Source organism: Artemia franciscana, chromosome 7, assembly GCF_032884065.1.
Source record: "Artemia franciscana chromosome 7, ASM3288406v1, whole genome shotgun sequence".
NCBI classification, from domain to species: Eukaryota; Metazoa; Arthropoda; class Branchiopoda; order Anostraca; family Artemiidae; genus Artemia; species Artemia franciscana.
The window spans coordinates 21,774,856-21,802,340 of NC_088869.1; the positions used below are offsets into that span (position 1 = coordinate 21,774,856).

Genomic DNA, 27,485 nt, shown 5'->3' on the forward strand with positions numbered 1-27,485 from the left:
TCCGACATTCTATAACCACCGCTTCGATCAAATAATCCCCAGGAAAAATTAAAAAAAAGACGATTTTAATAAAAACCCATTCGTGGCCTCTCAGAAAAATACAAACTTCTCAGATATCTTGAATTGGAATCATAATTTTGATTAAGATCCTATCCCTCTTTGGGGTGTTTTCTCCCTTTTTCTCAAAATCATTCAAATTTTTCTAAGCTATTAAATACAATTAAAAAATTCTTTTTTTGAGTTTAATAACTAAGTGGCTCCTGCAAAAAGGAAGAAGAAAAACGATGGAACGGGTTATGTTGCTCCTCACTGGATAAAAAAAATATTGGAACCACAGCTTAGATATACAATACAGTTATGAAAACTCCATTTATTTTTGGGACACAGTGCGCGGTAGCGATGCTAGCGGCTGGAGACAGGAAACTGGTAGTCTGAATCTAAAAGATCGGAGCAATTGGACAAACAAAACAAAATTGCGTTCCCGTCTATGGTGTTGTAGTACGATCCAGGAGGCGCCAAGTTCAGAGCTCTGTACCAAAAGCTTCTCATGGGCAAGATAGGAGTTTTCGTAACTGTATTGTATATCTAAGCTGTGATTGGAACTGACACTCCTTTAATAAATGCAACAAGGCCGATATTTATGTGGATTAAATAAAAAAACAAGTTTTTTTAACTGAAAGTAAGGAGCGACATTAAAACTTAAAACGCACAGAAATTACTTCGTATATGAAAGAGGCTGCTTCCTCATCAACGGCCCGCTCTTTACGCTAAAGTTTTTTACTGTTTTAAAAAGAAGAATTGAGAGAAAGAGTCAAACTTTAGCGTAAAGAGCGGGGCGTTGATGAGGAAGCAGCCTCTTACATATACGAAGTAATTTCTGTGCGTTTTAAGTTTTAATGTCGCTCCTTACTTTCAGTTAAAAAAACTTGTTTTTTTTATTTAATTTCTGAACGTTTTTGAATCAATGCATGTTTTGATTTTGGCTCTCCGCAGAGGAATAATCAAAACGAAATTTGCATATTTTTTTTTGGCTTAATGGCTTTCTCATAATTTTGATCGAATGATTTTGAGAAAAAAAGAGCGGGGGACGAAACCTAGTTGCCCCCCGATTTTTTTGGTTAATTAAAAAGGCAACTAGAACTTTTAATTTTTTACGAATCTTTTTATTGGTAAAAGATTTACGTAACTTATAAATTAGCTTACATAAAGAACTTTTGTATTCTCATGTTTTTATTACATATATGAGGGGATTCGCCCCATCGTCAGTACCTCGCTCTTTACACTAAAGCTTAAATTTTATCCCAATTCATTAAGAATGACCCCCTGAATCACAAAAGCCGTAGAATAAGTAGTTGAAATTACTGAAAATACTTTAGCGTAAAGAGCGAGGTATTAGAAGGAGGTGAGCCCCTCATATGGGTAATAATTTCTGTTTGTTTTAAGTTTTATTGCTGTTCCTTACTTCCAGCTGAAAAAGCTTTTTCACTTTTATTTTTTAATTGTTTTTTTTTAAATAATGCTAGTAGCCTATATCCTGCTCTCCCTTCATGGAAATTTTCTTCTCCCATTACAAATTCTCTAAGGAAAGTTTCCCCAGCATATCCCCCTCTTCTCAACCCCTCCCCCAAACCGAAAAAATCCTCCTGAAAACGCCTGTATACTTCCCAATAACCATTACTATATGTAAGCACAGGTCAAAGTTTGTAATTTGTTGCCCCTCCCACGGGGACTGTGGGGGAGTAAGTCGTCCCCAAAGACATAGTTATAAGGTTTTTCGACTACGCTGAATAAAATGGCTATCTCAGAATTTTGATTCGTTGACTTGGGAAAATAATTAGCGTGGAAGGGGGCCTAGGTGCCCTCCAATTTTTTTGGTCACTTAAAAAGGGCACTAGAACTTTTCATTTCCGTTAGAATGAGCCCTCTTGCAACATTCTAGGACAACTGGGTCGATACGATCACCCCTGGGAAAAAAAAACAAAAAAAACAAAAAAAACAAAAAAACAAATAAACACGCATCCGTGATCTGCCTTCTGGCAAAAAAATGCAAAATTCCACATTTTTGTAGATAGGAGCTCGAAACTTCCACAGTAGGGTTCTCTGATACGCTGAATCTGATGGTGTGATTTTCGTTAAGATTCTATGACTTTTAAGGGGCGTTTCCCCCTATTTTCTAAAATAACGCAAATTTTCTCAGGCTCGTAACTTTTGATGGGTAAGACTAAACTTGATGAAACTTATATATTTAAAACCAGCATTAAATGCGATTCTTTTGATGTAGCTATTGGTATCAAAATTCCATTTTTTAGAGTTTTGGTTACTATTGAGCCGGGTCGCTCCTTACTACAGTTCGTTACCACGAACTGTTTGATACATCTAACCCAAAGTCCGTTTTCTGTTCTCGTTTCCATTGAATTGAATGTGTTTTGGTTTTGAACGATCAGACATAAATCAAGAAAGATATATTATTCTGTGTAGCATGAAAACGTCTTTAGTGAACCCATCGCTTGAAACGAAGAGTGCAATCAAAAACTCAAATATTTGAATTGTAAAGATATCTTAAATTAGATTAACTTTATACAATACATCTTTAGATACATTAAATTTCGAAGATAATAACTTTATTCTTACTTGTATCAACTAACTTGCCAGCGTTCAATTAATATCCGTTTCAAAAGTAATAGCACCTACAAAGGACAGCGGAAAAGCCTTTATAGTCCAGGACTTTTAGCTCAAAAAAGGGTCGAACCCGGACAAAATTGCAATATAAACGAAAATGGAACCAAAATGATCAGAAAAAAATTCTGTACAACATACTAAAAGTCCCCATAAATCCGAGTGGGGCGAGTACCCGAAAAACAGGGGAAAAGGGGGAAGTGCGGGGGAAAATGGGAAAAATGCCGAACATGCCCAGAAAATAGTTTAAAGTGAGTTTTCTGGGGTTTTCATATACGCTGATTACGCAATTGACATCTAAAATTCAGTATAGAAAAAGAGTACTACGGAAAACGGGGGAACAGGGGAAAGAGGGGAGAAAAGAGAAGAATACAGGGTAGGGGTAGAAAGCGGTTTGAAAGATATTTTCTGGGGTATTCCTATCTGGTGATTACGAAATTGAGAAATAAAATGATATAAAAAAATCGATCAACATAAAACGGGGAAATGGGGGGGAGGGGAAAAGGGAAATATACAGGGTAGGGGTAGAAAGCATGTGAAAATGTGTTTTCTGGGGTTTTTCTATCTGCTGATCACGAAACTGACCCCTAAAATGAAGGAAAGAAAACGAGAACCATGAAAACCGAACAAAACTGGAGGAAACAACGGAAAAGGGGAAGGGAGGCCTGACTCCTGAGCCAGCTGCTAATGGCTAATAAGTAGGCTTATGGACAAAATAACTCGCTTAAGTATCAAACTTGTACTTTCTTGAATCACAGACATTTCTTACAACCATTTGAATTACTAAACATAAAGAAAACAACCGCTTGGCAGTTATATATAAAATGGCTATTATATGTAAAATTTGCACTTTCGAAGGCAGTATAGTTGACTTGAAAAACACAGCATTGATATCACTAGTCGAGCTCCTCGTCTTCGACAATCTCGTTGTCCCTGTTCAAACAGTTGATACCCTGACATTCTCCGCACGCGAACGTACACGCTAATCCATTTTTCTTGCAGCTGCATCGCGAGTTCTCGCAGCCTGTCTTACAGTTGCATCTCACGACACTCAAAAGAGTCTGAGGTGCGGGCAACAAATGGGTGATCACAGGTGAGTATTTATGGTCTCTGAGGACCCAACCCCGGTCAGCCGGGTCGAGGTCAGCTGGTTCCCCTTTCCAACGGGATACCTGGAGGCGCACTCGCTGGGAGTGGAATGAAGCTGCAGCTTCGGTTGGCGGAAGCCTTTCAGGCTTAACAAACGCCGTAGTATTAGACGAAGAAACTTTTTCCAAGAAAATTCGATGTCGCAGCTTAGTGAGATCTTCGTTTGGTCGTGCTTTATACAAGCTGAGGAGAAGATATTCACCCGCTTTCACAATTTCATCTTTGGACGATGATTCATCCAGAAACACTTTGCATTTTTTTCTGAACACTTCGCTCTTCTTCAAAAGAGGTAGCACAGCTTGCTTTCCAAGTCCGAAAACTCGTGAGGTCGTGTCACATCCCAAGAGTGCGTGCCCTACCAGAAGCAGCCTGGATACTTCTCCCATTTTTTTTGCACTTTGGTTAAATTAGGATATTTGACCAAACCTAACTTTAACTTTTACTGTCAAAGCTTGCATAAGACTGAAGAAGCTGATTGAAGCTGGATACCTGGAGGCGCACTCGCTGGGAGTGGAATGAAGCTGCAGCTTCGGTTGGCGGAAGCCTTTCAGGCTTAACAAACGCCGTAGTATTAGACGAAGAAACTTTTTCCAAGAAAATTCGATGTCGCAGCTTAGTGAGATCTTCGTTTGGTCGTGCTTTATACAAGCTGAGAAGATATTCACCCGCTTTCACAATTTCATCTTTGGACGATGATTCATCCAGAAACACTTTGCATTTTTTTCTGAACACTTCGCTCTTCTTCAAAAGAGGTAGCACAGCTTGCTTTCCAAGTCCGAAAACTCGTGAGGTCGTGTCACATCCCAAGAGTGCGTGCCCTACCAGAAGCAGCCTGGATACTTCTCCCATTTTTTTTTTTTGCACTTTGGTTAAATTAGGATATTTATATCCTAATTAGACCAAACCTAACTTTAACTTTTACTGTCAAAGCTTGCATAAGACTGAAGAAGCTGATTCGCAAAGCTAATTGAATCCAAGCAGAAAAAAAAATTAATTCCGGACATTCGCCGGTGAATGACAGAAAACAGCGTCTGACAAAGCCATGTCGACCACTTACTCAAGCAAAACAACGCCGAGAAACACGTTTTTTTTTTTGTCAGACCCATGAAGAGAACCCAGGCTTTTGTGTGAAAGACTTTTAAAAAAGTTTCACAAAAAATAAAATATTCTTTTACCATTGATTTTGAATAAATTTCTTATAATTATATTTTCTTTTCATTTATTAACAAATCTTCTGTTCATGTAAGTTAGTATTGATTTTTTGTTCTTTTCCCAATATTAGCACTGATATGCTATAAGTAAAATCGTGGCTGCAAGGACGATACAAATAAACACAACACGAGATAGCTCGTAGTTGGTATCCTAGCAAAGAAATCAGTCTACGAGTCATCTTGTAGTTGGCAGTCAACATTTTAAGCTGAAACTTTCATGGCATATTGAGGTTAATCTAAAAACACTGTATAGTTCCGCTTCGTCAAAAGGGTGTATCTGCAAGATTTCAAGAAAGTTTAAATGTCTACCTAAGTCTTCTAAAAACCAGAGCATCATTTGCAGTTTACTGAAAACAAAATACATTTTAAGCATTTTCTCTTTTATAGCATTAACTAATCCAAAATTGCTGAGGCTTTCAATTTACATTTTAGTGCAAAAAAATCATTTGTGTTGCAATTTGTCTCACCTCAAACCGTAGAATGACTATCCTATAGTGGCACAACATTAGTTTAGACAATTTGTCCTATAAAATGTTTCCGAACTTATGGTGATTTGGGTTTTTGGTTTTTACTCCCTCCTTGGAATTTTCTAGATAGTCTAGTCTATATTTATCTTAGGTTCAAAAGTAAAAACTTCAATTAAAAGCCAACAAAATTTGCAGTGAGATCGTTCCGAAATAACAAAAATATGTTTGACAGTCCAGTCAATATTTATTTTTTAAATTCAAAAACAAAATCTACAGTTTAAAGCCATTCTATACACGAAATAAAAATTTTTGTGAGATGAAAGCCTCGCATGGTGGCATGCTTTTCGTCCTTATAATGTCTAGAATAAGTTCTCCTTCTTCCGCAAGTTATAACTGTAGATTGAAACTAGTAAACATTGTTTAGTCCTAGATGATACGGGCCAATTTGAGGGAGAAGCGGTTTCAAAAATTACATTATAGGGGCTAAAAAAAATCCATAAAAAAAAAAAACGCTTTTAGCACAAGTAGATCAGATAATATTTAAACATCACAAGTCCATCCCCATCCACAACAAATAGAACTTCACAACATGTCCCATATTTCCAACTCAAGCTGATTGAAAACAAGTAAACGGTTTTAAAATTTCTATTTAATAATAGACAAATTAGAACATTAAATAAATTTCGTTAAACTTTCGCTCACAGTATAACGTTCAAAATTGGAGACACCGGCCAAAACTCATAGAAATAAAAATTGGATTTTGAGCTTCGACTTCACATCATTTTTATCAAAAACATTATGCCAGTGATTACAAATAATCATGGAAGATCATATATACTCAAAAAAAATATATAACGCACGATAAACTCCCTAAATGAGATTATTTTAAAAAATAGCTTTCATTTTTAGAGCCTTCCACCACGATAACTTCTTATTAAAACGTTTTTTTGTACAGGTCTCTTATGTACATTAGGAAATTATTGCAAACTCGTCTGTTTTTCTTTTTTCTTGATCTTCTTCCGTCGACGGTCAATGGAGGCAACTTCTGCTTTTAGATCTGCATAAACTTTGCGAATTTGCTTCATTTTCTCTTGAAGAATGCTTATCCTCTGAGTGGAATCCATTTCAGGAGCCAAATCGACTATGAAATTATACCGTGAGGTTCGAGGCTCAGTCTCCAACAGATCTTCGCAAATACCTGAAAGAGCGAAATCGTTACCATCTTATGTGCCGAAAAATTGACCAAAAATAGATCAAAACCACAATAGCGCTTCTCGTCTGTTTAAAACATAGCAGAGTATTTGTTGAAACACATTAACAGTTCAGAGAAAACAGAACAGGAAAAGATTATTTTTCAATATTGAAGGGTGTCAATCCTCTGCATTGAGGTCAGAGTGGCTTTAGCCCCATGGTTGGGCAAAAAATCGTGAAAAAATTTTTGATGCTTATAACTGAAACCGTCCTCTCAATCCCCCCGAAGTTTTTAATTTTAAAAAAAAATATGAGTGATTCGAAATTTGTGAGTGAATACTCGAATTTTGTCTGAAATTTAGATATATGCAAGATTTTATTCGAACTCCATGTCAAAGTGTTTACTACTGGCTTTAAACGCTCACTGGAGGTATGTTGGGTCTTGTCACAGTACTTAACATTACATAAGTAAGTACTGTATACTTAATATACTCTACATGTACTGTTACATGTACTTAAGCATGAATTTCATCAAATTATCTAGCCGTAAATCAGCAATAGAAAATTTAAGAGCATTAAGTTACATAAAGGGTTTTAAAAATTTTAAATGCACATTTCAATTTCTGTTCAATTCAATTTATTCTCAAAACGGGCAGTGGACAAGCCAAATATTCGATTAGTCGCCAAAACATAAATAAATATACGATCTACAGTCAACACTTATGAAATAATTTAAAGTAATTATAGTCATCCACTTAAAATCAGTATACAATAACTGACTAGTCAAAACATAATAAAATATAACTAACAAACTAAAGCAGCAGAACATTTCAACTAAGACTCTAAAAGTTGTGGGATTCTAAACTCGTATTTCGAATTCGAGTCCTTTGATTCCTGACAGAGCGACTCATACCCAAAGTTAAAAAATTTCTTAACTTAAACTTAGACTCCTCTCTAGTAATACACCAATGAATATAAATCTAGATTCACGATGAACAAGAAACAACCATTAAAAAGAAAAGAATCAGTCAGTACAATATGACAAAGTAGCAGTTTTAGGCCCCATAATCTGGGAAGGGGGCAAGGTACACTACAGGGGTGTATAAATATATATAAAAAAAAAGTCGGATGTCAGAAAACCTGGTTCAAAAACTGGATGTTAGAGGGTTCAAAAAATTAATGTTTGTTTCTTGTTTGTTTTTTTTAGAGGATTTTCAAGTGGAAGGGGTGGTCAAATAAATTTTGGAGGAGGCTTAGTAAATTAAAAATCGAAAATTCCAATGTCCTTTTCTAAGATTTAGCCTGCTTTTCAGCCAATTGCTACCGAATTCATGTTAATACTGACTACATTGTCTCTAAGAAATTCTCATTCTAGTTTAACAGTCTTTGCGTTTCAGGAGTTGAAACAATCTTCAGATAGATACACAATTAATTCTAAGGGAGAGACCAGGAGAGGTTGGAGGTAGGAATTGATACATAATCCTCAGGGTCGTATCCAGGAATTTTGTTGGAGGTGGAGGAGGGGTTCGGAACAGGCACAGTCATCTGAAACATAATCTGAAGGACAGGAGCTAGATTTGCCAGTAGATCCTGTTGAAGACGGTCTGATGAATGGCTGAAAGTGACTGAATGTTCTGCTATTATGGTCCACTGCTTAGTTAATGAAAGTCATCAACAAAACTCTTCGGTACTTTTATAAATAATTGAAAAATGACATTTATATCATATGACAAATGAGGCTCAATGTGGCTATTTAAATTTACAAGGCTCTTAGGGTAACATTTCTTAGGTTTAAATGTAGAAAAAAATGCTAATATGATTTTACTTCCAAATAATGCTATTTTTTACAAAATGGCATACGATTACTAAAGGGATAAACAAGACTATTATTTTAATTGATGAAATTCTAGATGAAGGGGCATTACCTTCTTAATCAGAAAATACACAACAGAATAATTTAGAATAAATTTCCAACTACATGGCAATAGTATAAAACAAGAAAAAAGACAAAAACACGAAACTATAACTAATTAAACACTGACATGTAAAAAGGAGCGAACGAACTGGCGAAACGGTTTGTTCTTGGAGTAGACAATTCCAGTCTCACTTTATTAGCTGACCTTGTGTTTATTTTATTTGGTGGTAGAATTTCTCTATGTTTTTCACTGCTAAGAAGAAATTGGCCAAACTTGTAGATCAAACCCAAACGATGTTCGTGAAGGAACGGTAGTTGTAGCACAGATAATGTCGATTCCTTATTTACATATGCGTCGGAAAGCATAACTTTAAAAGCTCTTTTTTGTAGTGACTCAAGTTGATCGCTTAGATAACTTGTGTTGTTGACTTGAGGGCCCCATAGGGGGCAGGCATACTCGAGAATTTGTCAGATGTATGTAAGATAAGCCGTCTTAAGTTGGGACACAGAAAAACGGAAACGACCTGGTAAGATAAAGGTACGCATCACACAATCTACCTTTTTAGTGATCGTATCAACTTGAGTACTAAACGAGGAGTCGACCCTAAATGTTACACCGAGAATCAAAGGCCGAAAATACACTAGGATATGGTGGAGAAGGACTGACAAAGTCCCTCTTAAGAGAATTAAAGCGAAGGGTTTTGGTCTTTCCATCATTGATTTAAAGGCTGTTGATAGTACATCGGTCTGTAAAATTGCTCATTATTGCATCACTGAATTAAGGAACTGCCTCAGAGTTTTCAATGAGACATTTTAGAAGAACTGACAAGTCTTCTGAGTACTTAAACCTGTCCTCAAACTCAGAAAGGACGAAGTTTAGAACTGGTAAAGCAACAGCACTGCCAGTCTCGTGCCTTGTAGAGCACCACACGTGAGCTCAGCCCATTCGGAACTGGTGGCTCCAGGGAAAAGGCTGTAGACGCACTGGAAACGGTCTTGCAAAAAATCGATCACTAAAAGCAGAATACACTTGCGTGCACCCATTGCGCGTAAATTTGTTACAGTTATAAAATGTGCTACAGTTATAAAATGTAGTAATAGAAAGTAGAAGGTAAAATATAAAGTAGTAATGAGACTCGATTTCTGAACTGGTGTTTGACGAAAAGGTGCTACAGATGCCAACAAAAGAGGACTTCACTTCCGTAGCTGAAAACAAGGTACCATCCTCTTTCAATACCCTTAAGTCACTGGGTGTCGTTTTGCCAGCAAGTCTTTTTTACTGACGAATGCCATTTATGTGGATCTGTCGTAAGCAAGGTCATAATTTTGTCCTTCAAATATTGTCTCTTTACTCGCCTGTTCAGTTTGACAATATATATACATATATATATATATATATATATATATATATATATATATATATATATATATATATATATATATATATATATATAAATTTTTAATTTTGCTGCTCTGCTGTCTGGATAGCCACATACCCTCCCCCTCTATCTTATAATAAAAAAAAACCTGAGAATAATTATATACACGCTAAAATCCTTTACCCTAAGCTTCTAAAAAAGTCAGCTAGAAAGGCTTGAAGGGGGTGAATTATGTTGTGTACCCCTTTTTCAAAAAAATATAGCACTAAGCTTCCAAAGGGACTTTTTCCTTAAAAAATACTTCCAGCCCCGATCGCGCCTGCACCTATCTTGTCCAATATTTACTACCGTACTTCAATACATGAAACATGTATATTTATTTGCAACACATGTTTATATATAGATTAACCACTAAGGTTGTTGATCAACTGCAAGTATAACCTCTTCAAGTAACAAAAGTGATCATGCCACAATGAAGCGGCGTGTACTGCCTTTTTGTGTCACAAGGTACGTTTTGGCCCAAAGAGGGTCAAAACACCAGGTAATGTCAAATCTAAGAACGCTTATCAATTTTTCAAGGCCTAGAACCCTTGAATCAAAGTCTTGCCTTTCTCATCTTCAAAAATGACGATTTCTCATTAACAGTAAGTACAAAATTCTTTGAATGAAATTTTATATTTTACTGAAAGAAAATTCAAGAAAGACTGTCTTTACTATAGAAAGATGGATGTTTAATGTTTTAATTGGTTATTTCTTCCCATATAGGTTAACAGAAGCTATTTAAAAATTAATTAAAAGAAGAAACGGGTAATAGGAACAAATATACGTCGCAGTACTGGACAGTAATATCGTCAATCAGAAAGGAGATGGCTTTTAAAAAATTAGCTAAAAAACTGGCAAACGCCAACAAAAAAAAAATAGCTGAAAAAACTGAGGAAAAAATCGGCCAAAAAAACTCATAAACCGATAATCCGGCCTAACCAATAGACGTCTAGATTCTTGCACTTGAAGTAAGCATCCTAAAAAGTAGCGTTAAAGCACCCTTGTGTTAAAATGTTTTGATTCCAGAGATTTTTTGAAGAGATCAAAAGCTAAAGAAAAGGCTAAGAAAAGCTAAAGTTGAAAAAAGCAAGCTCTAGCTTCATACTCAAGCAAAATTTTTCGCACTTTTTTTTTTGTTGAGCAAATAAAAAAGAAACAAGCAATGTGGTTTTCATATATTTCTGCAAATAATCTAATATACTAGCAAAGCAATTTCCATAAAACACCTGACTTAAAGATAGGCAGCAAAATACCCAATCAATATGATAAAGTAAATCAAAGCATGACTCGAGAGGCTAAATGCATCAATATCATAAATGCAATTACATCATGGTTTTTGACGGGGAACTTCCCTGGCCTGCAGAAAATTTCTTGTTTCACATTTTCCAAGGTTAAACCTTTTAAACTACTAAAAAACCCTCGTAAATGTATTTGGCTATTCCCGCACATTTTGTCTACCAAATTTCTAAAATACACAGCTCAGTGACAAGGCGTTTCGAAATAAATTATTTACAACCGAAATTGTTCAGAAAAGCTTATTTTAAACATTGAATGAAGACAATAGGTACAAAAACTACAAGTATTTTATTTCAGTTGTATTTTTCATTTACTAATTTGACGCATATATAGTCTAAATTTTTATAATTTTCTTCATTAAGAACATATTCATTAAGAATTAGGCCCGTTCAAAATGTATGCAATAGTTTCGAATTTATTTGGGCTGTTCATGAGTATTTAATATAGGGACTGAACAAGGCTACAAAAAAGCTTCTGGACTGATAATGGCTGGTGCTGCTTCAAAGAAGACGAAAAACATTACAAGTAAATTACTCGGACAATTTTCCTGTCTTAAAAAAATAAAAAGGAAAGGAAATTAGAAAGAAAATAAAAATAATGACATTGAAGAGCACGAAAGCAAAGAAAAATGAGACAAAAAACTACAGAGGAGGGGAGAATTTCCTTTATTCGTCACCATTCTCCTCTCTGCATGCATAATGTATACACTTTTCTACATTAAGAGCCTTTTAGCTGACGTATAGCAATAATTTAACTATCTCATAAATGACTAAAAAGGGAATAGAAAAACAAATAAGCAAAAATAATTTTGAAATCAGTTAGGAATCTAATAATGAATTATTAAGATTTAGAACAGAAGAAAATTGAGGAAAATAAGAATTAGCAAAATTAACAAGTGGGAGGGGTATACCAGATCGTCGGGGACTTCGCCCAGAGCCAAGATTCCCACTCCTTGGAGACTTTTTGACTGGATATGGCGCTGACAGGACGTAGCCACGACGATGATTTGGCCCTCTTTTCGAATGTTCATCACGTGGACGTCCAATTTCATTCTCTTCTTGACGGTTACAATATTCAGAGACCACCTCACCATTGTCGCTAAAACAAAAATAAAAAAATAAAAAAAGATCCCTCAGGTATCTAAGGTAACACAGATGAAATAATTTTGACTTTCGCACTGGAAAAGAAAGTGTAACATGAAGAAATTGTAGTGAAAACTATCTGCCATTGAAGCGGGATATTACTCGAGTCGATTCCTCTCAGATCAACTCAGTCCCACGACTTGACACTAAAATTCAAGGTTTCATAAGCCATAGGAGAATGATAATCAAAAGACATTACTTTCAAGCTAATTGATACATTTTTTTTTCCTGCTCTTTCAAATAGTCTGTGCAAAATATTTTGTTTTATCCTAATGTAAACTTCAGTACTTTTCGTGAAAAAGGTTCCAACGAACAAAATTATCCCATATGGCTTACTTGTATTCACTATTGACGACTGAAAATTTTTTTTAACTGATATAGGTTCAATAATCAAACAGTTCGTGGTAACGAACTGTAGTAAGGAGCGACCCGGCTCAATAGTAACCAAAACTCTAAAAAATGGAATTTTGATAACAATAGCTACATCAAAAAAATCGCATTTTAATTTTGATTTCAAATATATAACTTTCATCAAGATTAGTCTGACCTATCAAAAGTTACGAGCCTGAGAAAATTTACCTCATTTTAGAAAATAGGGAAAAACATCCCCTAAAAGTCGTACAATCTTAAGGAAAATCACACCATCAGATTCAGCGTATCAGAGAACCTTATTGTAGAAGTTTCAAGCTCCTATCTACAAAAATGTGGAATTTCGCATTTTTTGCCAGAAGACAAATCACGGATGCGTGTTTTTTTTTGTTTAGTTTTTTTTTTAGGGGTGATCGTATCGACCCAGTCGTCCTAGAATGTCGCGGGAGGGCTCATTCTAACAGAAATTAAAAGTTCTAGTGCCCTTTTTAAGTGACCAAAAAAATTGGAGGGCACCTAGGCCCCCTCCCACGCTCATTTTTTCCCAAAAGGATCAAAATTCTGGATCGCTGGATCACTGGATCAAAATTCTGAGACAGCCATTTAATTCACCATAGTCAAAAAACCTAATAACTATGTCTTTGGGGACGACTTACTACCCCGCAGTCTCCCTGGGAGGGGTTGCAAGTTACAAATTTTGACCTGTGTTTACATATAGTAATGGTTACTGGGAAGTGTACGGACGTTTTCAGGGGGATTTTTTTTTTTGGTTTGAGAGGGAGAGTTGAGGTGGGGGGGGGGGTTACGCGAGGATATTTCCATGGAAAAACTTATCATTGGGGAAGAGACTTTCAATGAAGGGGGCGCAGGATTTTTTTGCATTATTTAAAAAAACAAGGAAAAAATAAATATGAGAAGGTTTTTTCTACTGAAAGTGAGGAGCAGCATTAAAACTTAAAACGAGGAGAAATTATTGCGCATATGAGGGGTTTACCTCCTCGTAATACCTCGCTCTTTACGCGAAAGTATTTTTAGTAATTTCAACTATTTATTCTACGGCCTTTGTGATTCAAGAGTCATTCTTAAGGAATTGGGACAGAATTTAAGCTTTAGTGTAAAGAGCGAGGTATCGACGAGGGATGAACTCCCTCATATACGCAATAAAAATATACGAATATAAAAGTTCGTTACGTAAGTTAATTCGTAAATTACGTATATTTTTTACTAATGAAAGGGTTCGTAAAACAATTAAAAGTTCTAGTTGCCTTTTTAAGTAATCAAAAAATTAGAGGGCAGCTAGGCTTGCTCCCTCCCTCCTTTTTTCTCAAAATCTTCCGATTAAAACTATGAGAAAGCCATTTAGCCAAAAAGAAAATTAATATACAAATTTCATTTTAATTATTTATGTGTGGAGAGCCAAGATCAAAACATGCATGAATTAAAGAACGTCTAGAAATTAAATAAAAAAACAAGTTTTTTAAAATGAAAGTAAGGAGCGACATTAAAACTTAAAACGAACAGAAATTACTCCGTATATGAAAGGGGCTTTTCTTCCTCAACGCCCCGCTCTTTACGCTAAAGTTTTTTCCTCTTTTAAAAAGTAGAGCTAAGAGAAAGAGTCAAACTTTAGCGTAAAGAGCGGGGCGTTGAGGAAGAAAAGCCCCTTTCATATACGGAGTAATTTCTGTTCGTTTTAAGTTTTAATGTCGTTCCTTACTTTCATTTAAAAACTTTTTTTTTATTTAATTGTACTATGAAGCGTTTGAAAAAGAGCGTTAAATATTTTTAATAATGCTTTTTAGGAATTAGTTTTCGAGTAGCAACACAATTTTGCTTTCAGGCTAAGATTTGTCGGTTCATCTTCAGCAGCTCAAATTTATTGTTAAAAACAATTTTATGAAGAATCTGTTTGGCTCAAATTGGTCATACCCAAATCAGTATTAGTAAATCTCATTATAAATCGGGCAGTTAGAATATAACTGCAATCCCGGTATAGTAAAATCAAGCAGGCGCCCGATTATTTGAGCGGCAATAATTTAGATGAGCTCTGTACACACCGACCATTCTTCAGTAACATATGATTCAGTATGTTTACCAAGTTTACAATATTTCAGCAACATAAACTTTTCAGCAATTACGATAATATTCTCCAATCTAGATTCAGGCTGAAACAAAGTATGTTGCCACCCGGTGTGCAAAAAGTGGGGTTAAATAGTAGCATGCCTACTTGGCAGTTTTCACGGTCTAGTGCAATTTGCTGGCAGATTTTGTCTGAAAATACCATTTTTAAATATAGAAATACTTTTTGCTAAAAATAGCTGTCAAAGCACAAGTTGAGTTGCTAAAGTGTCGGCAGCTTTTGAAATTTTGTCGAATTCTACTACTTGCATTTTTGTAACTTTTTCCATACCTAGTTGCCACATAAATTTGAGTTATGCCACCACTAAGTTACAAAAGTCAGTTTCACTCTTTTGATTGGATCTTACCACATCCTTTTTAACAAATTTATACTTTGAGAAAGCAGAGACGAACGGTAAGTTCGCTGAGGAGTAGATAAATGCTAAATATTAATCCAAAATTCAATGAAAATATAAAATATTCAAAAAGCGTAAACCCAAGATTCTACCATGTTTGGTTATGGAAGATATTCAAAATAATTATGTTCCCTAAAGCTGAGACTCATGTCTCCTAAAGTTAATCATCTTACATATAAGGAAACATAATGTTAAATTATATTTCCTAAAACTGATGCACAGAACATTATATTCAACAAATAAAAGAATATCACATGCTTAAAATGTTACCTACGCCAACCTAAGAGGGTAATAACAAGATAGTTAATTCCGAATCGACATACAAAATTAATTTTCATGAAATCACAATATAATTGGATTTGAAAATGCAAAATCTATAACCAACCACATCTTTTTATTTAAAATCTTCGAAATTGTAACAGAAAGTTTTAAACCCTCATTTTACTATTTATATGAGCCTCATTTATAACAAAAAGTACACTTTCTGAGAGCTGAGATACACATCTTATGAAAAAGCAATTAAAAAAATATGTGTTTGAATATAATCTGAGTTATCAGATAAGCCCTGTTGAACAAAATTAGCTAGGATTTTTTTTTTTTTTTGCAGTAAGCGAGTTGAAAATTGATTATGATCCGTTTATTTGCGGCTTTTCTGGATAGAAAAAGAAAAGAAAAGAAAAAAAAACACCAGTATTTTTTAGTTCGTTAGCGTGTTATAAAGAAATTGGATTTAAAGTTCAATATATTCCTTTTAGACAATTATTTCCTGTTTGAAAAGTTCTTTTGAAAAAAGATCCTAAATATTAGATAGCTTAGTAAAAAAGCGATAAAGAAAAGAATAGCAATTACCTTTTAGGAGAAGACTTGGGGGAAGAAAGGGTAGAGGCACTAGTGTCTGGGCTTGTCGGTGGGGTATTTTGACTGATACTTGCTGTGTTGCTTTCAAAGGAATCCACGACAACGGGCCGAGCTCGAAATTTTGGTCCCTGTTTTGGTCTTTCTTCAATAAGTATTGGACGTAGCTTTGGACCTGATTTTTTGACATTTAGCGCGACTATCTCTTCATGAGAAGAAGTTGGCGTTGAAAACGATGTCGATTCCTTTTCTTCTACGCCTAGATCCTCTTGCATCGCTGCAACTGGACTACCTAAACGGCAGCAAGAAGGAAAAATAAAGTGTTCTGTCTACATCTTAACCTTACTTAAAAGCTTCACAATACTTCTAAGATTCACAAATATTCTTAGCATATTTCTTCAAAACGTATCTATCTTCACAACAAATTTACAAACCACTCCACATATACTTCATCATAAAATACTTCGTACTATTTCGACCACCGCAATTCGAGTAGTTGCAGGCTTTTTTCTACTGACTAATTATAACAATTAGAACATTTTGTTAACATTTAACATCGAATGTTAACATTTGAAAATTAATGTTAAAAATATTAAGTCGCTAAGACTAGGAACAAGTGAAGGTGAAGAGGTGATGTTTGGTAACGAGAATACTGATCAAGGGGACAGCTTCACTTGCCTAGGTAATATTATTAGTAAAGACGGTGGGTGCAGTGAAATGTTAAAAGTAGAATAGTTAGGGAAAGAATGTTTTTTCAGAGTTTAAAAAGTTTGGAAGAATTGGAAGATAAGTCTTTGCACCAATGTTAGATTAATAGAAGCTAATGAAAACTGTATGAAAAAGGATGACAGAGTGCAATAGATCGTCCTTGTCAGGCAACCGTCTAGGGCCAAAGGAAAAACAGCTTAAACCCAAATGGGGTGGGAAGATATGGTAAGGAAAGACTTAAGAAAACGGGAACTTCTTGGGAGGGTGAAAAGCGGGAGGCTCTTTTCACCTGTATGAATAGAATTAGATGGAGGAGGAGCAAGCGTAGCTGTGTCAGCTTCAGGCGGCTTGGTGCTGCAGTAAGTTGTTAGTAGCAGTAGCAGTTGCAGTAATTGTTAACAAACAATTTTCTGTTAGACATGGGAAATAACTCGGGGAGCCTTACTAGCCGATTGGTTAGCACGCTGGACTTGCACTCCTGTGTCCATAAGAGCAGGGATTCAAGTCCTGATGTCACAGTATATTTGGTTTGGAGCGGGGTTTAGCAGTGTGACTCTGTAAGCTCAGCCAGAGACAACCCAGCTTCCAATGGGTGCCTGGTGTAATATGAGGTGAAAAACAGGAAGGGCCTCCAACCACACATTGCATTCCCGGCCGAAGGTAGACAATCAGAATATCGGCACCTGCGCTGCGATAAACCTTGCCTACACGCGAAACATTTTCTTTTTGTCGTGGAAACAAAATGTCAACTTAAAAAAATTGTTTCATAACAATTCTCATACACATATTAACTGGGCATGATACTTGAAACAAAAAGTGGAAGTTGGAAAAAAAAACCTCTATATTTGTAGAAAACCAGCAAAAGAAACTGCTAACTGAAAAAATACTAGCAGTCATTTAGAGAATAGAAATTAGTTATCCTACTTGCCAAATTTTCAGTTTTTGAATATTACGCCTCAAATTCAACAATAGTTTTCTCAAGACAGCACAAAAAAGATGATTTAGGACAAAATAAAAGCCAACAATGTATTTTGTCATTTTAGAGTATTCTAAAATAATGTATTCCGATTTTTTGTGAATTCTGAGCTGTATTGCAATAATAAAACCAATCAAAAGAAGACCTAAATAAATTTCAATCACACATTTCTTTAGATGAATAATTTTCCTCTCCGACCCATCTATTTCCTCTCTCGTTCCGATTTTCGTTTTTTCTCTATCGCGTCTAGCCAGTGGGGACTTAGGATTATTTATCAAACAGTTCGTGGTTCACCTGGCTAAATAGTAACCAAAACTCTAAAAAACGGGATTCTGATGCTAATAGATACATCAAAAGAACCGGATATGCTTATTTTAAATATATAAGTTTCATCAAATTTAGTCTTACCCATCAAAAGTTACGAGTCTCAGAAAATTTATCTATTTTGAAAAATAGGGGGAAATACCCCTTAAACGCTATAGTATCTTAACAAAAATCACACCATCATATTCAGCGTATCAGAGAGCCCTACTATAGAAGTTTCAAGCGCCTATCTATAAAAATGTGGAATTTTGTATTTTTCGCCAGAAGACAGATCACGGGTGCGTTTTTATTTGTTTCTTTTTCATTTTTTTTTCTTTTTCCAAGGGGTGTTTATATCGACCCAGTGGTCCTAGAATGTCGCGAATGGGCTCATTATAACGGAAACTGAAAGTTCTAGTGCTCTTTTCAATGAACCAAAAATTTGAGGGCACCTAGGCCCCCTCCCACGCTCATTGTTTCCCTAAGGTCACAGGATCAAAATTTTGAGAGCCATTTCGTTCAGCATTGTCGAAGAACCTAAATACTTTGTCTTTGCCGATGACTTACTCCCCAACAGTCCCAGGAGAGGGGCTGCAAGTCACAAACTTTGACCATTGTTTACATACAGAACTGGTTATTGGGAAGTGTACAGACGTTTTCAGGGGGATTTTTTCTCATTGGGGGAGGGGATTCAAGAGGAGAGGGCTACGTGGGATGATCTTTCCATGAGGAGTTTATTATGGGGAAGACAAATTCCGTGAATGGGGCGCAGGATTTTCTAGCATTCTTTAAAAAAAAATGAATAAACACATATGAAAAAGCTTTTTCAACTGGATATAAGGAGCAGCATTAAAACTTGAAACGAACAGAAATTATTACGCATATGAGGAGGTTCATCTCCTCCTAAATACCTCGCTCTTTACGCTAAAGTGTTTTTTTTTTGTTTTTGTTTTTTTTGTAGTTTCAATTATTTATTCTACGACCTTTGTGATTCAGGGGTCATTCGTAAAGAATTGGGATAAAATTTAAGCTTTAGTGTAAAGAGTGAGGTATTGCCGACGGGACGAACCTTCTCATATACGTATTAAAAATATACGAATATAGAAGCTCGTTACGTAAGTTAATTCGTAAGTTACGTATATTTATTACAAATAAAAACGTTCGTAAAAAAATTCAAAGTTCTAGTTGCCTTTTTAAGTAACCGAAAAATTGAACGGCGAAACTGCCTCCTACCCTACCCCTTTTTTCTCAAAATCGTCCGATTAAAACTATGAGAAAGCCATTTAGCCAAAAAATATTAATACGCAAATTTCGTTTTAATTATTCATGTGTGGAGAACCAAAATCAGAACATATATTAATTCAAAACGTTCAGAAATTAAATAAAACAAGAGCTAAGAGCTCATATGGCACTTGTGACGAGGCGAGAAGAGCTAAGAGCCAAGAGATCATATGGTATGAGCTCTAACAAAATTCTATGAATCAATAGATTGATTTAAAAAGGAAAATAAGAGGCTTAATGCCGGTCAAGATTTAAAATAAGAGCTCCGAGTCACAAACTCCTTCTAAATATCAAAATTCATTAAGATCCGATCACCCACTCGTAAGTTATAAATACCTAATTTTTTCTAATTTTTCCCCTCCCTTTAGCCTCCCAGATGGTCGAATCTGGGAAAACGACTTTATCAAGTCAAATTGTGCAGCTCTCTGACACGCCTACCAATTTTCATCGCCCTAGCACGTCCAGAAGCACCGAACTCGCCAAATCACTGAACCCCTCCCCCCAACTCCCCCAAAGAGAGCGAATCCAGTACGATTCTGTCAATCACGTTTCAAGGACATTTGTTTATTCTATCCACCATGCTTCATCCCGATTCCTCCACTCCAAGTGTTTTTCCAAGATTTCCCCCTCCAACTCCCCCCATTAAAACTTAAAACAAACAGAAATTACTTCGTATATGAAAGTGGCTGTTCCCTCCTAAATGCCCCGCTCTTTACACGAAAGTTTTTTTATTGTTTTAAAAAGTAGAGTTGTAAGAAAGGGTCAAACTTTAGCGTTAAGAGCGGGGTCTTTAGGAGGGAACAGTCCCTTTCATATACGGAGTAATTTCTGTTCGTTTTAAGTTTTAATGCCGCTCCTTACTTTCAGTTGAAAAAACTTATTTTTTTATTTAATAGCTATCAAATACAGCAGTTAACATGAGTATAGTGTAGATATAGTGAGTAGGTAACAATGTATGACTAACAAAAGGAAAAAAGAAGGTCCCTTGGTGGTTTTTGTGATATCTATTGGTAAATATTAAAACCGTAAACATGATTTCTATTGAAAAAAAAAACTTTTTCCAATTTCATAAACGCATTTTCCCCCTTTTTTTAGGAGCAAACAATACACAAACAAACGCCCAACAGAAAAAGATGAAGAAAAGCAATTGCAATTTTCTATTATCATCACCATTTCAAGAACTATTTTTACCATTTCCTATAATGAAACAGTGATTTTCACTGAGTAAAATTGCAACAAAATTCGGTATCTTTCCTTTTATATTAGCAAATAGTGACTAGCAATAGCCATTATGCTGAGAATTTCTAAACAGAAAATAATATGAGCTCAGGTACAGAATAAAATGAGCACAAATTCCTTTTTCAAAAAAGGTTATTAAAACAAGATCATAGTTTTCCCGAGTAAGCTTAAGAGTAAGCTTATTAAGGCAAGATCATAGTTTTCTCGAGTAAGCTTTTAGCAATCAATCCTTTTTGCCTCTTATTAAACTTAAAAAGTAGAAATAAGAAAGCCTTGTCTCTAACTAAAAATTAGAATATATAGACTAAACACTGCTGTAGTATTTACAATTTTTCTTTCGATCGAATCTTTCTTTTTTTGGTTTTGATTTTTTTTTTTTTTTTTCAATTAAATCTAGTTAAAAAGATGCAGATAGAACATAAACATTTTAAAACAAGGAAACAAGAACAAACCTGGAATAGTTTCTTCGCATAAAAGATTTGGCTCATGGAAAGGTGTAGATGCAACTTCTAATTTGTTAGGAAACTCTGGCAATGTAGATTCTTCTCTTATATCGATCGTCAGCTTCAACGAGCTATCATCTGAACTGGAATCTGAGTCACTAAATTCAATATATTCAGAGCTTCGAACAGGCTTTCTGATCGGCCTTTTTCTACGCTTCTTCGGTGGCTCTTCTGAATCAGGAATGGAAATTTCGTTGAAATATTCAACTGGTATCTCTTTTTTTACGGGTAAAGACAATTCAGGCTCTGGAACTACTTCTTTTACTACCTCCTCTGTCTCTACCTTCATCTCTTTTTTTACAGAAGATGGTGCCTCTTGTTCTACCTTAATAATGGGTAACAAAGAGGTAGCACAAGGAATGTCTGACACTTCCTCTGTCTTCACAGGATTGCTTTCACGAACTGTAACAATTGTCTCTGATGTAATACTTATTTCCGGTTTGACCTCCTTCAAAAGATGAGAAGGAACAGTTAAATTGGAAGGCATGATTTCCACTTTTGGTTCAGCCATTTGGAATGCAGTAGCAGGAGATTGAGATTCCCTTTTGGTACTTTGCATAAGGTTTGAACTAATCTTATGATCAGTAAGTTTATAGAGGTGAGAGCTCTGCCTGTCATACGGTGAAGCTTGAAAAACCTTTGAGCTTACAATCTCTACAGAACATCCTCCACTAACTACAGGCTCACTCAGCTCTTTCTTGCACAAGTCCCTCTTTTCAGACTGAACTTTACCTTCTCTTTGTGAAGGCTCTACTTTAACTTCATGTGCCTTTTCTTCCTTCATAGAGGCAATATTAGGTCCGATAATGGGCTTCACTGGGACAAAAGATTGCACCATAGAATAATTTTCATTTTGTGACTTATTTTCATTAGTTGTTGACTCTAATCGAGATGCAACAGAGTTCCCCAAAGATATTGCCTCAACATTAGGCTTATTCTCTTTTACTTTGGCAGCTTCACAGCCAACAGTCGTTGGCACAGTATCTTGGATATTAGCGTTTTCTTGTTCACAGACAATTTCTTGCTCAATTTTTGTAGTTTTCTCTATTAAACTGGGTTCTTCACCTTTGATGGTCGGATTAATAGAGCCTTGAACTTCTAATGGAGCACTAGTTGCGACTGTTGGCGGATCTATTTTGAATTTTGTAACGGTGGGCATGATTTTTTCATTGGCTTCCGATTCAACTTTAACCCTTACATCTACGATAGGTGATGTTTTTGTTTTGCTTTTTTCTGGCCCAGATCTCAAACTCGGAGGCAAAATCGAATCAATAGAGGGATCGGAAGCAGGCTGTGAAGCAGGTGGCTTCTCAGGCTCTGTTTTCACTTCAGTTTTAAAAGATTGAACCTTAGCAAAGGCTGAAGTGTGTAAAGGCTGTCCAGGAGCTTCTCTTGAATCGACAGTTTTCCTCCCTTCATTGCGAGCAGATAACGTACGAACGTCTTTCTGAATATAATCTATACGAATGGCCTGCCTTGCTTCTTTCTGTGGCTCTGGCCTTTGTACTGAGCACAGTCCCAATCTTAAAGGGTCTTGCTTAAATTCTGGGAGAGTAAGCTTAGATTCAGGTCGTGACTTCAGCTTTTCGGGAGGACTCTTCAACTTTCCCTGATCAGATTTGCTTTCCGATTCATGCTGTCCAAGGCTCATCTTTCGTTCAACATTTCTTTCGTCATAGATAGGTGATGAGATTTTTTTGGTACGCATTTCAAGTACAAACGGCTCAGGTTCACTGAATTCATAAACGTCGCTGGAATCAGATTTAACGGAAGTGTTAAGGGTTGGACCAGGGGTATGAGCCTCTTCTAAAAGCTTCTTCCTAGCAGGACCACGTCTAGGACTGGCTCTTGTAACCAGTGACCCAGGAGGAGCTTTCGTTACAGATTCAGGGGTTGATGAAGTGAGAACAGAAGGCTTCGCCTCTTCAGCTTTAATGGGGGGTGAGATTCTTTTTTCTTCTACTTGTACCTTCTTTACACCAGCATCTGAATCGTTCCTTACAACTTTTGTTGGCGTCAGTTTCAGATCAGCATGAATTTTCCTTAAGTCAAACTCACTTGTGGGTGGCTCATCCATGATTAAGGTATCTGAGTCGGAATCAGAGCCACTGAGGTTCGAGTCATCATCAGATGAATCTGACACACCTTGAAAGAAAAGTGTAAATTACCATAGCTAGCAACAAAACATGAGACATTGAGGACTAAACCTATAGTTTGTGAGCAGTGTTGCCAAACGATTTCCACCTGAGGGGGGGGGGGGGTTGAAGAGCTTATGGCATATTGTTTTAAACTCAAATAACTAGGTCTTTTCGTCTCATTAATATCAGTGAACGATAGGAATCGTCTTTAGGCATAATCAAATTCAATCCTATATAGGCCTACTTAATTTATTTCACTTTAAGAAACAATTCAACTTATAGTGGTTGGCATGCTCTAATTTTTGCAGCCAAATACTCCATACCTCTAAGTTTTCTCAATGCATGCTTTCTTTTGAAATTTCTTAAAATAACAGTGGGATCAATTTAATTTCGTGTTCTTTCAGCCATGATTCGATACCAAAAAGTAATGAGAAAAAATAACTAACGTATAATATCTAAACAGTCTATTGCAAAGGAATTCCTTTTCATACACGAGAAATCCCACCCTGTGGCATCACTGTTAGCTAAGCAGTTACACCGCTCAAGAAAGTCGTCCAGGGTTGGCTCAGAATGATCCACCACTATTTTTTAAAGATTTTTTTAATGCCTTAGAAAAGGAGAATTTAATTGTTTTGGTCAATACAGCATAGAGGATAAAACTGTACTAGGAAAACATACGACCAATCCCATACGGTCATATTCACACTACTGTCACTCTTTCTGTGTGATGTCCAACATGCTGACAAGCAATTTCTAGTAAGTAAGGTGAGGGCTCGGAGAGGATTATCATTTTCGAAACGAGAAGCCTTTTATTTCAGTATCTTTTGAATAAAGATATCTTTTATTTTAACCGTATACTTCACAAAAATGCCTTCAAATGATTAAAATTGCACAATTAGAAACAAAATTGAAACCATTGGAATTGATCATGATGATATATAACAGACTCTCGTATTTCCGAGAATCGCTTATCGTTTATTAACTTCCTAATATTCCGTATACAGTTTTCGCTCGATTATAAAATTTTGCTATTTTAACATCATTTTTCTCTTCATTTATTATTTCACTTTTTTTACTTATTATATTACTGTTATTATATTAGATTATTATTTTTTACTTTTCCCATTTTCAATTTTTTCCGTTTATCGTTTTCCCTTTTCATTTTATTATTTTTTACTTTATCTTTTATTTTTATTAGAATTTACTTTTTCCCGTAATTTTCGCATGCTATTGCTAATACTTCTATCTGCTAAAAGCTTAGAACTTATTGAATGAATGACACCTGTTTAGTGCAAATGTTTTTTTGTTTTTTGGTTTTTGTCAAGGCTAGCAGATATTGAGATACTGAACAACAGCGTTTTGACAGGTATTACAAATTGTTCTGATAGAAAGAAGATTTTCAGTTCTTTCAGTAATCTTCAGAAAAAAAAAACAGGAAAAACTGATTTACCAGATCCAGTTTCGTCCTTTCTATCATCTTTTATCTTCGGCGATTCATCTTTTCTTGGTTTCTCAACAGTCGACTGACAACTTATAGAGGAAGTGATGCTGCTTGGTGTCCCAGATCGTGAACTAGGTTGTGGTGAACGACCGAGCGAAGATCGACCTCGTCGATTGGCCGAATCAGATCGGGCTATTGGTATTGGTACTCTCTTTCGGTTGGGAGTCCATGTTAGATTTTGAGCAATTCTGCTTCGGGTAATCCATTCATCATATCGAATATTCCAGCTGAAAAAAGAAACAAATAAAAATAAATAATTAAGAAAAACAAATTCGTGCATTCTGCCACAATAACTATATACACAGTCAAATTCTTCAGTTTTAAGATTCAAACGTAATATAGATAAAAGAATAAGTTAATGTTTTTCCGAAAAAGTGGATTACCTAATTAGTCCGTTCACCTCTTTGACTCCCAAAAATATTCATATAAAAATAAAAATATCCTCCAATCAGCAAACAATGGGTTCTCGTTATGAAATTACTTAATTCAAATGATGTGTTGTAGGAACTGTGGGTACTTGAGCTGCCTGTCCCCAACAATTTAAGGCCTATAGGCCAGCCGGTATCTATACGGCTCTTCCCACTCACTCCCGCTTTCTTCTGCACATTCCATAAATATTACTGAATCAACCCTACTTCCATTGTCTTCTTCATGCTTTAGTACATGGGTCAAACATTACAAGATTTCACAACCAACGACGCTAGGCACTTGGCAGAAGCTAAATTAGTGAAAAATCGATAATTCTGTTGCAGCGGTGAGCAAATCTACGTGACAGTTCATCCATTTTTTGACAAATCGACCATGCCGTCGTGAAATGTAACTATTACGAGTCCAAATGGAGATACTAAGGAGATACTTGTAGAACCTAAAGAATAACGATCGGATTTGCCTTTTATCAGATGCAAAGAATAATTACCAAAAAGATGTCAAAAACAACACATGAGGTGCAAAAAAAAGCATTATGTAGCCGACCAAGGGTTTTCTTATCAAACTGGCCCTTTACCCTGGCGAGAAGACCATAAGATTTTCGTAGTTTCTATTTAAAAAAAAAACAATTATAAGCACCCTAGTGGATCTAAATGAATTTCCAAACGAAGACCTAAATACCAAAATGAACTGGAAAATGAGATTTTGGCGGGACCAACTTGGATTGTATCATTGGAGGCAGTGCTGCAACAAGTACTCCAAATTTTTACTTTTTTACTTTAGTATCAAGTATTAAGTACTCATTGTTTTTTACTTAAATATCAAGTAATAAGTACTTTCCAAATTCTTACTTAAGTATCAAATATCAAGTACTTGCCGAAATTGTACTTAAGTATTACTTCAAGTAGGCTACTACTTCAAGTATTTATTCTATATATATATATATATATATATATATATATATATATATATATATATATATATATATATATATATATATATATATATATATATATATATATATATATATATAAAAGTAGATAATAAAGTAGATAGTCTTTTTACATAAATTATCACTGGAAGACCGAATCCGAGAAGGCACATCTATTAAACCAAATCGACCAATTATTTTTCTGTTTTGGTGCCATCTAGGAAGCCGGAGGAGGAATTTGCAATATCTGAAATAAGCCGCACGTAGAGTATGGGGATTTTTCTTAAGAAACAGATGAGCCATGCCTGATAAAAAAAAAAAAAAAAACAGGGGCACAATAAGCGTTATAAATCATGCACGAACCGTTGCGGTTGTAACGGCTTTTGTTTGGGGATATTTTTCCGTAAGCGACGCGTAGGTTTTTCACGGCTTGATTCACTAGGGATGAAAAGGTAGTGGAAAGAAACAGAAATTTTAAGGGGAAGCAGGAACGATGCAAGCACACATTTAAATATACTAGAAGACAATATGGCAGAAGTTGCAACCTATCTATTTCTAGCAGCAGTTTTCACACCATGAAGTGGCAAAAACCACGAGACTAAGTCGAAAATCTTCTGAGAAAAAAGGAATAAAATAGGAGCTAAGAGCTCATATGGCACTTGTAACGAGGTCGGAAGAGCCAAGAGCTCATATGGCATGAGCTCTAGCAAAATTATAAGAATCAATAGATTAATTTAAAAGAAAAATCAGAGGCTTAATGCTGGTCGGCATTTAAAATAAGAGCTCTGAGACACAAGGTCCTTTTAAAAATCAAAATTCATTAAGATCCAATCACCCACTCGCAAGTTAAAAATACCTCATTTTTCTAATTTTTCCTCTCCCTTCAGTCCCCCCCCCCCAGATGGCTGAATCGGGGAAATCAACTTTATCAAGTCAATTTGTGCGGGTCCCTGACACACCTACCAATTTTATTGCCCTTGCACGTCCAGAAGTACCGAACTCGCCAAAGCACTGGACCCCCTAACTACCTCAAAGAGAGTGGATCCAGTCCGGTTTCGTCAATCACGTATCTACGATTGTTGCTTATTCTACCCACCAAGTTTCATCCCTATCTCCCCACTCTAAGCGTTTTCCAAGATTCCTGGTTTCCCCCTCCAACTCTCCCCCAATATCACCAGAACTGGTCGGGGTTTAAAATAAGAGATCTGAGACATGAGTTCCTTCTTAATATCAAATTCAAAAATACCTGACGA

General features: G+C 35.8%; 1 protein-coding gene across 2 annotated transcripts in view; it reads right to left on the reverse strand.

The window, feature by feature from the left end:
* Positions 1–6,134: 6,134 nt before the first annotated feature.
* Positions 6,135–27,485, reverse strand: part of LOC136028986 (AT-rich interactive domain-containing protein 4B-like) — a 65,018-nt gene continuing 43,667 nt past the window's right edge. For both annotated transcript variants that reach the window (XM_065706984.1, XM_065706983.1), the window contains exons 9-13: positions 24,825–25,102; positions 21,186–23,381; positions 16,221–16,518; positions 12,237–12,424; positions 6,135–6,701 (exon numbers count right to left, since the gene is read on the reverse strand). In XM_065706984.1, coding sequence (XP_065563056.1) covers positions 6,481–6,701; positions 12,237–12,424; positions 16,221–16,518; positions 21,186–23,381; positions 24,825–25,102 — 3,181 coding nt within the window. In that variant the 3' untranslated portion in view covers positions 6,135–6,480. The remainder of the gene's footprint in view (positions 6,702–12,236; positions 12,425–16,220; positions 16,519–21,185; positions 23,382–24,824; positions 25,103–27,485) is intronic.